We start from the raw sequence: 17376 nt of genomic DNA on the forward strand, positions 1-17376 counted from the left end.
CACATTCTCTGGCAACAAATTCCAGAGTTTAATTGTTCATTGAGTAAAAAAGAACTTTCTCTGATTAGTTTTAAATGTGCCCCATGCTAACTTCATGGAGTGCCCCCTAGTCTTTCTATTATCTGAAAGAGTAAATAACCGATTCACAGCTACCCGTTCTAGACCTCTCATGATTTTAAACACCTCTATCATATCCCCCCTCAGTCGTCTCTTCTCCAAGCTGAAAAGTCCTAACCTCTTTAGTCTTTCCTCATATGGGAGCTGTTCCATTCCCCTTATCATTTTGGTCGCCCTTCTCTGTACCTTCTCCATCGCAATTATATCTTTTTTGAGATGCGGCGACCAGAATTATACAAGGTGCGGTCTCACCAAGGAGTGATACAGAGGCATTATGACATTTTCCATTTTATTCACCATTCCCTTTCTAATAATTCCCAACATTCTGTTTGCTTTTTTGACTGCTGCAGCACACTGAACCGACGATTTCAATGTGTTATCCACTATGACACCTAGATCTCTTTCTTGGGTGGTATCACCTAATATGGAACCTAACATTGTGTAACTATAGCATCGGTTATTTTTCCCTATATGCATCACCTTGCACTTAATCCACATTAAATTTCATCTGCCATTTCGATGCCCAATTTTCCAGTCTCACAAGGTCTTCCTGCAATTTATCACAATCTGCTTGTGATTTAACTATTCTGAATAATTTTGTATCATCTGCAAATTTGATTACCTCACTCATCATATTTCTTTCCAGATCATTTATAAATATATTGAAAAGTAAGGGTCCCAATAGAGATCCCTGAGGCACTCCACTGCCTACTCCCTTCCACTAACAAAATTGTCCATTTAATCCTACTCTCTGTTTCCTGTCTTTTAGCCAGTTTGTAATCCACGAAAGGACATCGCCACCTATCCCATGACGTTTTACTTTTCCTAGAAGCCTCTCATGAGGAACTTTGTCAAACGCATATTGAAAATCCAAGTACACTACATCTACTGGTTCACCTTATCCACATGTTTATTAACTCCTTCAAAAAAGTGAAGTAGATTTGTGAGGCAAGACTTGCCTTGGGTAAAGCCATGCTGACTTTGTTCCATTAAACTATGTCTTTCTATATATTCTGTGATTTTGATGTTTAGAACACTTTCCACTATTTTTCCTGGCACTGAAGTCAGGCTAACTGGTCTGCAGTTTCCCGGATCACCCCTGGAGCCCTTTTTAAATATTGGGGTTACATTAGCCATCCTTCAGTCTTCAGGTACAATCGATGATTTTAATGATAGGTTACAAATTTTTACTAATAGGTCTGAAATTTCATTTTTTAGTTCCTTCAGAACTCTGGTGTGTATACCATCCGGTCCAGGTGATTTACTACTCTTCAGTTTGTCAATCATGCCTACCACATCTTCTAGGTTCACCGTGACTTGGTTCAGTCCATCTGAATCATTACCCTTGAAAACCTTCCCCGGTACGGGTACCTCCCCAACATCCTCTTCAGTAAACACCAAAGCAAATAAATCATTTAATGTTTCCGTGATGGCCTTATCTTCTCTAAGTGCCCCTTTAACCCCTTGATCATCGGGAGGGGGACATAGAATGAGGTATCTTCAAGTTGTCTCAAAACTTCTGCCTCATAGTCAACTCTATTCAGTACCACTGTCCCTCCCCCTTTGTCCGCTGGCTTAATAACGATAGAATGATCTCGAGCCAAAACATTAAGGGCATTGGTCTCATCCTTAGTCAAATTGTATCTGATATACTGGCGTTGCGAGCAGATTAATGCTACATCTTGACACACTAAACGCTCAAAAGCTCCCAAAGTAACATCTCCAACCCCCGGAGGGGTCCATCTAGATTTTACCTGTACTACAGATAAATCAGAAGATGGAGGAAAGTCTTCAAAAAATAGTTTTAGTTTTAGTGTCCGAAAGAATCGGTGTAGGTGCACCAGTATATCAAATACATCACTCTTCTGTGAAGAGGCTAAATTCCTGACCTCCACACATTACAACATTACACATTACAACATTAAGGGCATTGGTCTCATCCTTAGTCAAATTGTATCTGATATACTGGCGTTGCGAGCAGATTAATGCTACATCTTGACACACTAAACGCTTTGAGCGTTTAGTGTGTCAAGATGTAGCATTAATCTGCTCGCAACGCCAGTATATCAGATACAATTTGACTAAGGATGAGACCAATGCCCTTAATGTTTTGGCTCGAGATCATTCTATCGTTATTAAGCCAGCGGACAAAGGGGGAGGGACAGTGGTACTGAATAGAGTTGACTATGAGGCAGAAGTTTTGAGACAACTTGAAGATACCTCATTCTATGTCCCCCTCCCGTTGGACCCCACGGACGTGTTGAGCCAAGAGATTAAACTCATTGTCCAGTCAGCATTAGAGGCTCATATAATCACGAGTAAAGAGGCTAAATTCCTGACCTCCACACATCCGGTGATGCCCTTATTTTATGTCCTCCCAAAAATACACAAATCTCTGGAAAAACCTCCGGGACGCCCGATCGTATCCGGTATCGGCTCTTTATTAGAGCCTTTATCTCAGTTCGTGGACGTGTTTTTTCGACCACTGGTACCATCTATAAGGTCCTTTGTTAGGGATTCATCTCACTTCATGACAATACTATCTGGATTGCAGACCCCACAATCCACGACTTTTCTTATTACACTGGATGTGGTGTCCTTGTATTCAAATATCCCCCAGCATGATGCCCTTGTAGTGATTGAGAAGTATTTGAATGCCCGCCCATCTCCGCAAAGAGTGTCCACACCATTTCTGATTCAACTAGCCGAATTGGCTCTTACAAAATTTTTTTTCAAATTTCAGGATACAATATATCAGCAGGTCAAGGGGACCGTGATGGGGGCTACTATGGCCCCTAGCCTTGCGTGCCTCTACATGGATGACTACGAAACATCGAACATCTATCCTTCTGAGTGGCATCAATTCATCCATGTATGGCTACGCTATATTGATGACATCTTTATTGTCTGGACAGGGACAGACATGCAATTCTTTATGTTTCTGGATTGGGTGAATATGATTAATCCCCATATCCAATTCAATTATTGCATTCCTTCCACTTGTATATCTTTTTTAGATATCACTGTCAGGTGGGTGGAGGATCATTTTGAGACGACACTCTTTCGCAAACATACCGACCGGAACACCCTGCTTGCTTATAACAGTTTCCACCCTAGGGCACTTCGGGATAATATCCCTACGGGGCAATTTTTAAGACTCCGTCGCTTGTGCTCAACAAGACAAGAATTTTTGTCTCAATCCCAGGGTATGATTAACCGGTTTGCCGAAAGGGGTTATCCTATGCGGGTTATCAAGAAAGCTTTTAAGCGAGCACTATACACACACCGGGAGTGGCTTTTTACACCGCCCACGCACTCGGATGATATCTCGCATAACTGTATTCTCCCATTCTCCACAGTGGGAAGAGCTATAGCCACTATGATCAGACGTCACTGGTCAGCCCTGTCTTTGAACACTTTGATGCATGGTCCCCCACGATTTACTTTTAAAAGAGCCACCAACCTAAGGGATCGACTTGTGCACACTGCTTTACCTACGCAATCGCCACTACGGCTGGGTGGGCACCATCAGCCTTGTGGCCACTGCACGATGTGTAAGCATACAGAACCAGCATCCACATTCATACATCCTCTGACTGGACGGGTCTTCAAACTTTACTCTCAATCCAATTGCTGTACAAAAGGGGTTATCTATGTCATTAGGTGCCCCTGCCCATTGCTATATGTGGGCAAGACCGCCCGGATGGTTAAAACGCGAATCATAGAACACTGTTCGAATATTCGATCTTCCAGAGTTGATGAGCCTCTGGTGTCTCACTGGCTTGAGACGGCACATTCCATCGATGCTCTTTCCTTCACGGTATTGGAGGTGGTCTCGCCCCCCTCGCGGGGAGGGGACTTTGCCGGCATGCTGGGACGGAAGGAGCAACGATGGATATATACCCTTCACACAGTCGCCCCTTCTGGTTTAAATAAAGATATCGAATGGTATCAGTTTTATTGAATCCTGATCGGATGTTTGTATCCCAGGTGTCAGCTCACTAATCACAGCATCCCGCGAGAGTTACCTTTCGCGCCTTTTTGTCCTTTAAATGTTTGAAACACTGAGGGCGATTGCGCTCCTGTGGGACTCTAAGAGGTATGTACATCTCTCTCTATATAAACCTTATGGCAGTTCTTTGTTCCGTTCTTTACTACTGCATATTATATTACAGATGTGAATAAACGTCTTGTTGGTCCCTCCCGATGCAGCCTCCGCGAAACACGGGACCGTGTCGGGGGACTTTAACTCTTCTTGCTGCTACCCGTATGGAGTTGCCGTACTAATTGAATGATTTATAAATTTTGGGTTTAATAAAGACTCTTATATTCATTGAATGGAACCTTATTCTTTTACTTACACCAGTGTTTTTGTGGTAATTGAAGTCTCCCATTATTACTGCACTACCAATTTGGTTAGCTTCCCTAATTTCTCTTAGCATTTCACTGTCAGTCTCTCCATCTTGCCTTCAGTCCGATTTATTACACCACTGCTACCAACAAGGACTCCTATCCTAAGGAACTTAATCCTTTCCACTCTGCATGATAGCAAATCCACTCACATAGAAGACGTGCAGCCTCCAGGACCTTATTCTGTTCGACACCACACCAATAACTCCTAATCTCTTTCCAGCTGGGAACCTGTCTCAGGGGTGAATATCAAATTTAGGGGAGGAGGAATAGCCTAGTGGTTAGAGCAGTGGGCTACGAACCAGGAGACCAGGGTTTGAGTCCTGCTGTCACTCCTTGTGACCTTGGGCAAGTCACTTTACCCTCCATTGCCTCAGGTACAAATCTAGATTGTAAGCCCTCTGGGGATAGAGAAATACCTACAGTACCTGCAACACAAAATAGCAATTTTAAAAGCCCACCTAATCTGTCACAGAGCCAACCAGCATCAGGTCACTTCTACATGACTGCATTACTTGCGCTGTTTTTTTAACCCTTGTTTAGTGGTTCTTTAAATAGTTCTTCCAGTGTGATGTCTGAATGTTATGTTTATGTTTATTGTACATCACTTCAAGAGGCAATTAATAAGTGTTCCTAAATAAATAAATAAATAAAGCTGTGGCTGCCAATTTTCTACTGCTGCCACAAGAACTGCCAGGCCAGCTGGCAGTGACACCAATATCAGGTCAGAGGGCCCAGCGACAAAGTGCCAGACTGGCCACAGGTTTAACACCACTGGAGGTTCATGCATCGCGAGATGAGAACACAGGAATTGCTAGCACCACGAGTGTTGAATACTGCGGGGCCAGCACAGGTGGAGTTGCCGGAAGGGCTTCCTCTTCTGCTGTGGCTTCCTGCTTCTTTTGCCACCAGTGAGATCGGGTCCACTGGCGGCATCATGGGCATCCTGCTTTTCCGCCACTGATGGCATAGAGTCTACCGGCAGCACCACGTACCTCCTGCTTTTCTGCTGCTGATAGAATCGGGTCCACCGGCAGCAACATGGGCCTCTCCCTGCACCCAATGCTGCCCCCCCCCCCCCCCCCCCCGGGGTCTGCTGCCTTGGGCAATTGCATGGTTTGCACACCCAGTGGCGCCGAGCCTGTGGCTCAGGTGAAGCCAGCCCTGACCAGCTATGGTACTGGTGACATGGGTGGGGATGAAGGGAGGAGTAATTTTTGCCGCTTAGACGTGATGTAATGGCAGGGGGCCTTAATTTGCGTTGCTATTTTGTGTTGCAGAGTGAGCGGGAGATATTTGAACCTGAGATGTCTTCATATGGCTAGGCCTCGCCACCTGTGAGCAAGTTTCACACATGTATTTTGTTGTACATGGTCAACATTCTCCCCCCCCCCCCCCAAAAGATTTTGTTTCTGGAAGGAAAGAAGCTAACATGACATCAGGGCAGGAATCCATCAATGCACTTCTCTGATTTAGCTTACTTCCCGATGAAAAAGAAAGCTTACGAGATCACTATATCTTTGGGCCTCTAATAACTTTTGTACTTTGTGTCCTGTCCATACCAGATTTTCAGGACATGTCAGCTCAGGCAGAGACATGGGGTTTTCAGATCCATGTAAGTCTGCAGACCTTGCAGGAAGTAGGCTCCTTTACGTTTTGGGTGGAGCTTCTTGTTCTATACGAAGAAAGATTATTAAAAACAAAAACCTCAGAACGGCTGATTACATTACAAATTCCATTTTTTTTAAAAACTTTAGTTTTCATGCAATAAAACAAAACCTCAGTCATCTATGCAGCAGCTTGTGCCATTTTGGGGAACTAACATTTCACAGTGCTGTGTTATCAGATAAAGTTGTGTGGTTGCCGTGTTAGTCTACGTGAATGTGCAGAAATAAAAGTTAATAAAAAAAATGTTTGAGGTAATATCTTTAGATAAAGGCAGTCATATGAGGTGTAAGTAGACAAAAATGCTCAAAATTGTAAAAAGTCCATTTCTCGTTTACACAGGCACTTCAGGATTTTTTCTTCCATTGCTGGGCAATTACATCATATTTATGCTCTCTCTCATCTGGAAAGTATCCTTATGTTTACAAAACAAAGCTCTAATTTAAAACTATAGAAAGGCTGGTGCAGGGCAGTGATAGGATTCCACAAGCTCTGTGTGGCTGTCAAACCTGTTCAGGTGACTCTTCTTTCCCTGGTGTCAGCAGGCTGAGAGTGAAAGAAACTGGCCAAGAGACTTGTGCTGGTAGCGATACGACCATTGCAAACCACCACCATAGCCTCCCTCTGCTAAAGTCTCTACTGAATCAGCATCCGCAGTGGAACAGTGCTCGATTGATTCCACTGTGGGAGATGTGGGAACCCTTCCTGCGAGAACATTTACCTTTGTTTGCCTTTTTTCTTTCACAGGCCCCCTTCTCCCAGATAGGTTGCTTGGATGGCGCAGCTGACCTATGTGGGCCCCCACGTCTGGATAAGTGCTGCTTTCTCTGAGATGCACCCTCAGTGCCGCTGGCAGGACCTGCCGCTGGAGCAGGAATTGCCTTCCCTTGCTCCCCGGACTTGTGCACGATGCCTTTGTGACAGTTTTGTCACTTGAACAAGTTAATGTAAATTGGTTATTTACTCTCTCAGATAATAGAAGGACCAGAGGGCACTCCATGAAGTTAGCAAGTAGCTCATTTAAAACAAATCAAAGAAAATTCTTTCACTCAGCGCATAGTTAAACTCAGAATTCGTTGCCAGAGGATGTGGTTACAGCAGTTAGTGTAACTTGGTTTAAAAAAGGTTTGGATAAGTTCCTAGAGGTTAAATCCATAAACTACTATTATGGTAATTAATAAGCAATAGTAGCTTATGATCTATCTAATGTTTGGGTACTTGCCATGTATTTGTGACTTGGATTGGCCACTGTAGGAAACAGGATACTGGGCTTGATGGACCCTTGGTCTGACCCAGAATGGCAATTTCTTATGTTCTTACTTTATATCACGCATCGAACAAAGGGGGTGTCACTGGTATCAAATAATACACATTCAAAATAACCACATATGCAGTGCTTATTATATTTATTTGTAGGACCTACAACTTAATGAGTTTGACAGACGTACAAGCTCATTCTTCATGTAGAAGGTCCAATTTACTTTATTTTAATCACTAAATTTTTGTATTTTTGTTTTGGTTTTTATTAAACTCCACCGAGTTATTTTGACTAAAATTCTCTGTCAAATAAATTGAAACTGCCACATGAAATTCTAAATAAGTCATGTGTCTCTAGAGCAATTGCTCACAAAGAAAAGAGTCCCATAAACATATCATATGGACACATCAAATCACCAAATAGTTAAAGAAAATACTCATCTGTGTCTTTGAAGGCAAAAAAGGTCCATTGCAAACCAAGTCCTGACACGAACGTATTTCGGACCATAACAGGTCCTGCTTCAGGGGCAAACGACTCTGGAAAGTAGCTCTTCATAACCAGACACCAACTTTAATACAGCTTCATTTTTTCTTCAAAAGCAACGCTTTCATGGTTGAATAGGCTGTTGTATGATGCGGTCTGCATTCTGACCGCAACTTTAGCAAAAAAACATGGCGGACCCTTGGATTTTCAAAGCTCAAAACGGAAGTACTATTACGTCATCATCAGTTCTCAACTAGGTAGTATTGTAGGCAGGGGCCAATAACGGAGACCAATAGGACTCAGAAAAACAAAAGTATGGAAAAAAACTAAACCCTCAAGAATAGAATATACAGGGAACAATATATGAATCATTGTCCATAGAGTACTGCAGGCAAAGTCAAAATAACCCACTGAACACAGCACAATCATGATATAAAGCCAGCAGAGAATGCTCAACCAGGTCCCACCAGGAGGCAAAACATGTCAAATTAAAGAGTACCAATTTATCTTCTCGTTCAACCCCTGGGGATGTACAGCACCAAGTTTATAAATCCAAAAGTGCTCACGGCGATTAAGGCGAGATTGAATATCACCACCACGGGTACTCTTTTGAAGTTTTTCTAGCACTGACCAGCGTAAATCCATGAAAGTACTGCCAGCCTGCCTACAATACTACCTAGTTGAGAACTGATGATGACGTAATAGTACTTCCGTTTTGAGCATTGAAAATCCAAGGGTCTGCCTTGTTTTTTTGCTAAAGTTGCGGTCTGAATGCAGACCGCGTCATACTACAGCCTATTCAACCATTAAAGCGTTGCTTTTGAAGAAAAAATGAAGCCGTATTAAAGTTGGTGTCGGGTTATGAAGAGCTACTTTCAAGAGTCGTTTGCCCCTGAAGCAGGACCTGTTATGGTCTCAAAACACGTTCGTGTCGGGACTTGGTTTGCAATGGACCTTTTTTGCCTTCAAAGACACAGTTGAGTATTTTCTTTAACTATTTGGCGATTTGATGTGTCCATATGATATGTTTATGGGACTCTTTTCTAAGTGGACAGTGGTCAGAGACACATGACTTATTTAGAATTTCGTGCGGCAGTTTCAATTTATTTGACAGAGAATTTTAGTCAAAATAACTCTGTGGCGTTTAAAAAAACCCAAAACAAAAATACAAAAATTTAGTGATTAAAATAAAGTAAATTGGACATTCTACATGAAGAATGAGCTTGTACGTCTGTCAAACTCATTAAGTTGTAGGTCCTACAAATAAATATAATAAGCACTGCATATGTGGTTATTTTGAATGTGTATTATTTGATACCAGTGACACCCCCTTTCTTCAATGTGTGTTTACAGCGTGTGAGGTTCCTGGAATACGTTGAAGTTTAAGGGCTCATTTTTTGTGCTTACTTTATATCACACAGCAGACTTTTCTATAATGAAATGTCCTTTATAAAACTTTATCTTTCACAATCACAAACTGCCACAAAAGTATACCCTCCTCCTCTCTCTTCTGCTTTCTCCTTTCTGACCTCCAACCTCTTGCAGCTAGCTGAAAGATTGAGAATTTAAAGGCACAGGATACTATAGCGACATACCCATACCTATTTCCAGACAGGGAATCCAAATCAAGATCCCCAGTGCTGCAGCATTTTTTAAAAGGAAAAATTCCCTCTATTATTTTGAAGCACCAACATACCTAATAAAAAACTCTTGGAATTTTATTAGCTTTAATGCTGTTTAAGAGTGTCACAGCACACAGGTCTGGCTCACCTTGCTTCCTTATAGACAAACTTGCACAGGGTGATTCAAACAGTAAACCAGAAACAACTACTGTTTTCTATCAGAAGTCTAAGAAGTTTACAGCTCTGCTAATTTACAACTCTAAATCACACAATTTTGGTTGCAAACATAAGAAAGAATCTGCGGGTGGGAAGAGTTAAAAAAAAATGCTGCTCCATATATTGTAAGGAGAAAAGATGACCACTGCCCTTTCCCCAACTGCATCCAATGTGCCTCTTCAAACCTTGGGTCTTGAAGGGAGAGAGGCAGAAGAGACATGGCAAGGCCAGCACAGACATGTAACCAGAGCCACCGGAGAGGGAGCCTCAGGCACTCCGGCACTGCAATACAGGGGGAGGCAGTGCAGAGGCAAACTATAATGGACTGCTGGGGAAACACACCAGCTGGAGCCGTAACGCACAGGTTTTCCCCGTGCAGACAGGAAAGATACAGATCTTCATACGCCAAGTAGGGGAAATCACGTGACTTGCTGACAAGCCCTGAGGCTAACCAGAAGGTTCCAACTATACTTACGTCACATTCTCAAATGCACTGCTAAAATCTGAAGGGCAGGAGGGAAGCTCTATACACCTCAGTTTCCTAATTAAATGTACTAGAATATTGAGTTTTCATTTTCATTTCTAGAGCCACAACACAGCAGATTTTGCATCCAAAAAAAAAAAGGATTTGCCCTTACCAACAAAGGTCAAAAGGCATCAGTCCCAACACAACCATTAGGTCTTAGCTGTGCTGGCTCGAAGGCTCTGATCAAGAATGACGGAAAAATACACACGCTTAGGATAGATCATTTCTGAAGAGCAAGCAGTCTTCATTTGTCTCAAAAATTCCAACCGTTCACCAAAACACCCCCCCCCCCCCTTTAAGTTCTGAATGCCAGCTACCGCAATCCTAGTTGCCTGGGATGGAAGAAACAGGCTTGAGCATCTGGAATACTTTAATTTGGGCCAAACCCCCTGTAAGCATTCCCTATCCCGGTACAAATACAAATGCTCACTTTTTCAAATATATCAGCTATATTGCCCTTCCCTTGGCGTGAACCCCTAGACAGTCACAGTCTTCCCTAGCTGCAGATATCAGATAAACTCAGTACTTGGTTACCAGAAACATTTATTTAAATGGAAAAATATAAACACGATGGCAGAAAAAGACCATATAGCCCATCCGTCCAATTAATTTAGCATTATAATTTTCATCACTTCCTTAGAGATCCCCTGTACTTAATAGAAAAACAGAAACGTGACCCAGGATAACTTATCCAGCTAAATATGGATGCATTAAGGAGCTTCCCTAAAGTTAGCCAGAAAAAGTTATCCAGACTAACTTTAGGATAGAAGACTATGATCAATAGCGCGACTGCACCACTGACTATCCCTCCAAAGTTAGCAGGATAAGTTTACCTGGCTAACTTTGCTATCCGAAAAGTGACCGAATATGGATCTCACAGTTCCTTTTAGAGATTTTGTCTTCTGACTGCAAACCATGAGAAAAATGGATCACTGCTCATTTTCATCAGTGATTCTGTTGGCCTTAAAAAAACCCAAAAAAACCCCAAAAAATTCCCTAAATGCTGCACAAACTCCAACCAAATCACTGATGCTATCAAATGCCAATACCTTTTCAAATGCTGCCATCACACCGGTTTATCCCTTTTGCCAGTGTAATAACTCTTAAGCCACCATGGCATGTACAGCTAACTTTTTATTAAAAATTCACAGCAGAGCAACTCTGTCATCTGGCCAGCCACTCCCCCCCCCCCCCCCCTCCCCATTCCAGCATGGAACATTCACATGGACTAGGAATCCTCTAACCATTCTAGAAGGGGTTAAAATGAAGGGGGGTGGGGGTAGATGGCAAGGGATTAAAATTGGGGGGAAAAATCCCAGGTAGTTGCAAATGAACACTCATTGCGCCCTAGTCCCAGAAGAAGCCAGTTCCAACTGACCTGAAAGCCCAGAGGAGCAAGGGGAAAACTGGGATTAAAACCCACAAACAACTTTTCCCTCTGCCCCATGGACAAAAAAAAAAAAGAAAAAAAGAATGCAAAATTATACGGCATACCTAAAGGTTATAAAGACAAACCCATTCTTATACTCCAGAGCTGCCAGGCCTCCCATTTATTTGGCCAAAAAAGAAATAAACCACTTTCCATAGATTCTCTGGATTTTTTTTTTTTTTTTTTACTCTTATAAATAACCACTGGCAAACATGAATGCTTTTGCCTGCCCACCCCACATTTCCCTCTCTGAACCTTTCAGATGCTGATACATGAAACTCTGGTACAACCACTGGCCTATCCCGGGCTCTCGTGCAATGTAGCAAAACCGATTCATTTCTCAGTGTAGTCGGCAAGAACATTTTACCAAAGGAACTGAATGGCGCACACGCACACTCACTGACCTGACATCTGCCCAGCACATTGTCTTCCTACGGCAGGGGGCCGCAAACGACTGCGACCTTCTCACTGAAGCCATTAGCTGCTTTCAGACCTCTGCAAGCAAACACGTCACTGCCTCTCCAGCCATGCCATTCATAATCTTATATCCTTGGTATAATCTTGTTACTGCTCGCGCTTCCAGCTGAATGCAGAAACTGCACATACTAGGTCCACCGCTTACTCTGGTCAACTGAGACAGCAGGGCAGTGACATTTCCTCTGGGTGGTGGTTTGTTTTTTTTGTGGCTTCCTGTTTCCCAAGGTCATCAGACATCATTCTTTCTCTCACAGATTTCCTGACTGCCTGGGAAGGTAACATCTAATCTTGAAAGCAGAAATTTGTGGCAGACTCCATTTTATTATTTTTGTTTTAAAGGGAATTTCCACGGTAGGTTGTGAAACCATCTTTAGCTTGAAACTTGAGGGCAGGTTTCTTTGGTGGACGCTCGCACGTGTGTAAGAAGGTAGATGACAATCTTGGAAAAGCACATCCACCTTATTTCAGTGTTAAACTTTACATGTGTCTACAGCAAATGCTATGAATATTTTAACCTCGGGACAAAGCAGGCTTTATCAATAAAACAAAACATCATGGACAGGAATATTCTTTGTCTTGGCTCCATGAAGCAGGGAGACAAAAGGATTTCCATGGCTTCCATCATCACACTACACAAATCCTGCCAAAATCCAGCCAAGTACAACAGAATTTGGATTTCCTTTCCAATGATAGTTTAGGAGGGTGGGAAACAGAAAAAAACCTGTGGCCAAGTTGATAAATCTTTCCTTTTTATATGAGATGATTTCTTGGGTCATAAATGTTACCCCTATCCACTGTCCCCTAGACAGAAATCTCTTATACCTACATCTCGCTCCCTTTTTTTTTTTTTTTTTAATTACAATTTCTTCCTTAAGAGCTTTCACATGTTTGTATTTACAATGAGCTTTGATGCCTTTAGCACTTCTCTTCCCTCTGGGGAAGGGCAAATTGCTGGCTCTGAAGAATTTTATGAGGAATTTTTATTTATTTTTTTAAATTCAAAATCATTAATCAGTGCATTCTGGCAACTTCCCTTGTCCCTTTCTAAATAAGTAATCCGGGACCACATGGGGCCCGATTTTCAGAGCAGGAAACAAATTACCATGCTTGTGTGATCTTTGGCTATTGCACATAGCATCAGTCTTCAATGGATTCAATCATGTCATGAAAATGCAGTATTCTCCATAGGAGAAATACTGCATTTTTCCTCCTCATCTTTAAAACAACTTGGGATCAGATTGCAAAAAGCCAGCTGGGGCTCAGAAGCCTGGCGTTCTACAGAATACAGCTCCAAACAAAAAAAGTTTCACCAGGATCCTGCTCACATCAAACATTTCCCCCAGAGTTGCACACTGACAAGTGCCTCACCTCAGATAAAGGGGCAATATCCTCGCTCCCCCTTCCACTGAATTAGCTACAGATGCAGCATTTTCACTTTCCCCTGGAATACCATGCAGAGAGGGGGGGGGGGATTTATTTATTTATCGAGTTTTATATACCGTCCTTCGGTTTCGCCATCACAACGGTTTACAAAGTTTCGATGTTTAACAGAGTTTCCAAAGATTCATGCGATTGTTAAAGATATTGTAGGCTTTATAAACGTAGTTTGGATGTCAAACTCTACAGGTTCTCTTACGTGGTTGCATTGGTTCCACATGTTTACAAAGGGCCAGTAGGGAGGGAAGTAATATCTGAGAGTCATTGGGTGTTTTGGAAGGCTTTGGTAAACATCCAAGTTTTTAGTTCTTTTTTGAAGGTTTCTAAATTTTGCTGTGTTCTAAGTTCGGTTGGGAGGGTGTTCCAAAGTTTGGGACTTCCTAGGGATATGGCTCTCTTCTGCGTTGAAGTAAGTTGTTTGGAACGAGCAGGTGGAATCTTTAATAGACCTTTGTTGGCTGAGCGGAGGTTTCTGTTTGGAGATTGCAGTTTTATAGATGTACTTAGGCAGTTTGTTTTTCATAAATTATTTTGTGTATTATGGATAGTATTTTGTATTCTATCCTGAATTTTATGGGGAGTCAGTGTAGTGATGTAAGTGTTGGAGTAATGTGATCGTGTTTTTTTAGATCCTGTGAGTATTCTGGCGGCTGCATTTTGGAGGATTTGGAGTGATCGGATGGTGGTGAGAGGTAAGTTGAATAACAGAGAGTTGCAGTAGTCCAGGCTGGAGAAGATGAGTAGTTGGACATTCAGAAGATTGGTCTTGATGGACCTTCTGATCTTCTTTCAACCTCATCAACTATGTAATCATCTTCCTTTGCACCCTCCAGTAATGCCTGGAGTTACTGGAACGTTTCCCTACCGACTTTTTAAGCTGCAAAGGAAAAATGGACATGGAAAAGAGCCTGCAGCTTCTTAGTAGTCTGCTCAGAAAAAAATGCCTGCAGTCCAGTAACTATCACAGTCCTAACAGAGGTCCCAAATACTACTAGGGCCCCAATCATGTAAGAGCCATTTTGTCAGGAGCCACCAGGGACCCAATAGTTTAATGATGACACATGATTCCTTGCACACATACTTTATTATACGTGCATATTCACATGAAATACACAAAGCAGCAGAGTGCCGCGTCAAAAAAGTGCACGTATATCGCAGATATTGTGTGAATGCACAGGGAAAGGTAGACTTACTGCTTCCAATTTTCAAAGTAAGAATACACCAAAACTAACATGAATAACTTAACACTGGGCAGGTGGAAATCATATGCAAAGGCCACTGAAGCAGCAAATCTCAGACTATAGCAGAGAGAACCATGCACGAGGTACAAGGCTTTAGAGACTGGCTTTACCGCTCACAAATCTGAATAAGCAAACAAAAAAAAAAAAACCAACTCAACAAAACGAATCATGTGCACACCAAATTGATGCTGCTCAACTACAGGAATATTGTTGAGAACTTTGTTTTTAATTGGCTGGTAGAAACCAAAAAATGATGCTAATTGCTGGGAATCTGCCTGCTGCTTATACAAGTCAGGGGCAGTTTTAGGATTTTGCTGTCTCTAGGCACTTTCATGCCCTCCCACCACATACTGTAAGGTAAGCAGAGGGTTGTTCTCTGCTAAATGAGGTTCAGCAGAGCTGGATGGCAGCAAATCTTAACCAGCCCACCACCCCTAAGCATTTACCACCCTAGGCACAGGCCTAATGGATGCCTACTGACGAATCCAGGGCTGTATATAGTAGAGGCTCAGACTGCTGCACCAGCCAGTCACAGATGGCCTCCAACGGTCACATCTCATCTTCACTTCTTCTAGTAGTCAGCTAACAAAATGTAATAAGCCCTGTTGAATTCCTAGAAAGGCACTAACCCTAACCTATGAATAAAACCAATAAGTAAAAACTAGGTGATAAACTTTTGCCAGAGAGACCAGGAAAAGATCAAATAAAAATAAACCACAAAGGGAAAATCCCTCCACATCATTTCCTTGCCTATATTTAAATTTCAGATCCAGAGGCCAGATGAGCAGAAGGAATGTGTTACACGAGACAGGGGAAGCACATCAGAATGGTTCAAATTATTTGTACCATAAGGGATGGCACAGTGTACTCTGCATTTAGGGATTTTTTGAGCTAAAATAAGACACCATGTTTACTTACAGACTGAAGAATGTACATTCTCATCTTTTTTTTTTTTTTTAAATCATGTTTTACTGACGTTTAAATATTGAAAAGTCCATGTGAGAATATATATTGGACACTTGCTGCCAATCATGCAAAGGGATTGAATAAACACAAGTTTGAAATCTGAGAGCCGTAGCACCAATTGTCAAGACTGCAAATCTAGCTGACCATTTGTGCCCTGCCTATAAGAACTCTTTCTAGTAAACTGAATTGTGATTGGAATGCATACCAAAAATTAAACTAGTATCTGGCTAAATCTAAATGGTACTAAAATTACTGTACGCTATCTTTAGTTTGGAGTGGATTTGCAGGCAGAGACTCACAGACAAGCTGACTGGAGGCAGCAGAATTTCAGCTTGGTTGGGTTCTAAGATAGCTCACCTGGATCCAGCACTGCTCCTGGTCTCCTTCTTTGGCTAAGTCTAATTTAATCTAACTTTTATTTTGAATATTCCCAATATTGTTTGCTTTATCTCTGCTGTGTAGAATCTGTTCTTGTGATGGGCAGGATTATTGTTTTCTAATAGCAATTGCTTAATTCTCCTGTTCTACTTCTGTCTCGTTTGTGGCTGAATAATAACAAAAAAAATTTCTCCAATAGATAGCAATCTTATTTCTGCAGGTTATTACTACCTTTCTGGTACGTTGTGGTAATATAATATTTTGCTAATCATTTTTTTAAAACCCTGTGTGTTTTTAAGAGGAATACAGGACTCTACCTGCTAGACTTTCTGGGTGTGGTATAATCAGTTGCACAATGATGGGTAATTAAGCAAAGCACTACTAAAGTCCTGTTACACATTGTTAGTATTTTTTACATCGAAGCACAGCCTCTTAACTCATTAACAGGCCGATACAGTACAGTGCGCTCTGGTGGAGCACACTATTAACCGGCATTTGGACGCGCGTTTTTGACGCGCTAGCTTTACTCCTTATTTAGTAAGGGGTAATAGTGCATCCATAACGCGCATCCAACCCCACCGAGACTAATAGCGCCCGCAACATGCAAATGCATGTTGATGGCCCTATTGGTCATTCCCGCGCGATAGTATAAGTAAAATGTGCAGCCAAGCCGCACATTTTACTTTAAGAAATTAGCACCTACCCAAAGGTAGGCGTTAATTTCTGCTGGCGCTGGGGAAGTGCACAGAAAAGCAGTAAAAACTGCTTTTCTGTGCACCCTCTGACTTAATATCATGGTGATATTAAGTCGGAGGTCCCAAAAGTTAAAAAAAAGTTAAAAATTTAAAAAAAAATGTTTTTTAAATCAGCTGTAAATCAGGTTGTAAAAAGGATGCTCAATTTTGCCGGCGTCCAGTTTCCGAACCCGTGGCTGTCAGTGGGCTCGAGAACTGATGCCGGCAAAATTGAGCGTCGGCTGTCGCTTCGGTCCAAAAAGAGGCGTTAGGGACGCGCTAGTGTCCCTAGCGCCTCTTTTTACCGTGGGCCCTAATTTAAATATTTTGTTTTACTGTATCGTGCGCACAGGCTTTAGCCGTAACATATACATCTAACTTACAGGCCAAACTTTACTGTATTGGCCTGTAAGTTAG

The 17376-nt window shown here is 42.1% G+C and overlaps 1 protein-coding gene across 3 annotated transcripts in view; it reads right to left on the reverse strand.

The window, feature by feature from the left end:
* SH3BP2 (SH3 domain binding protein 2) overlaps positions 1–17376 on the reverse strand; it is a 212575-nt gene that overhangs the window by 97255 nt on the left and 97944 nt on the right. For 2 of the 3 annotated variants that reach the window (XM_029592093.1, XM_029592083.1), the window contains exon 1: positions 12131–12336. The exons of the other annotated variant lie outside the window; for it this stretch is intronic. In XM_029592093.1, coding sequence (XP_029447953.1) covers positions 12131–12204 — 74 coding nt within the window. In that variant the 5' untranslated portion in view covers positions 12205–12336. Of the gene's footprint in view, positions 1–12130; positions 12337–17376 lie in introns of those variants that run through there. 3 annotated transcript variants of the gene reach the window in all.

The sequence above is a fragment of the Rhinatrema bivittatum genome, chromosome 1 (assembly GCF_901001135.1).
Source record: "Rhinatrema bivittatum chromosome 1, aRhiBiv1.1, whole genome shotgun sequence".
Lineage (NCBI taxonomy): Eukaryota > Metazoa > Chordata > Amphibia > Gymnophiona > Rhinatrematidae > Rhinatrema > Rhinatrema bivittatum.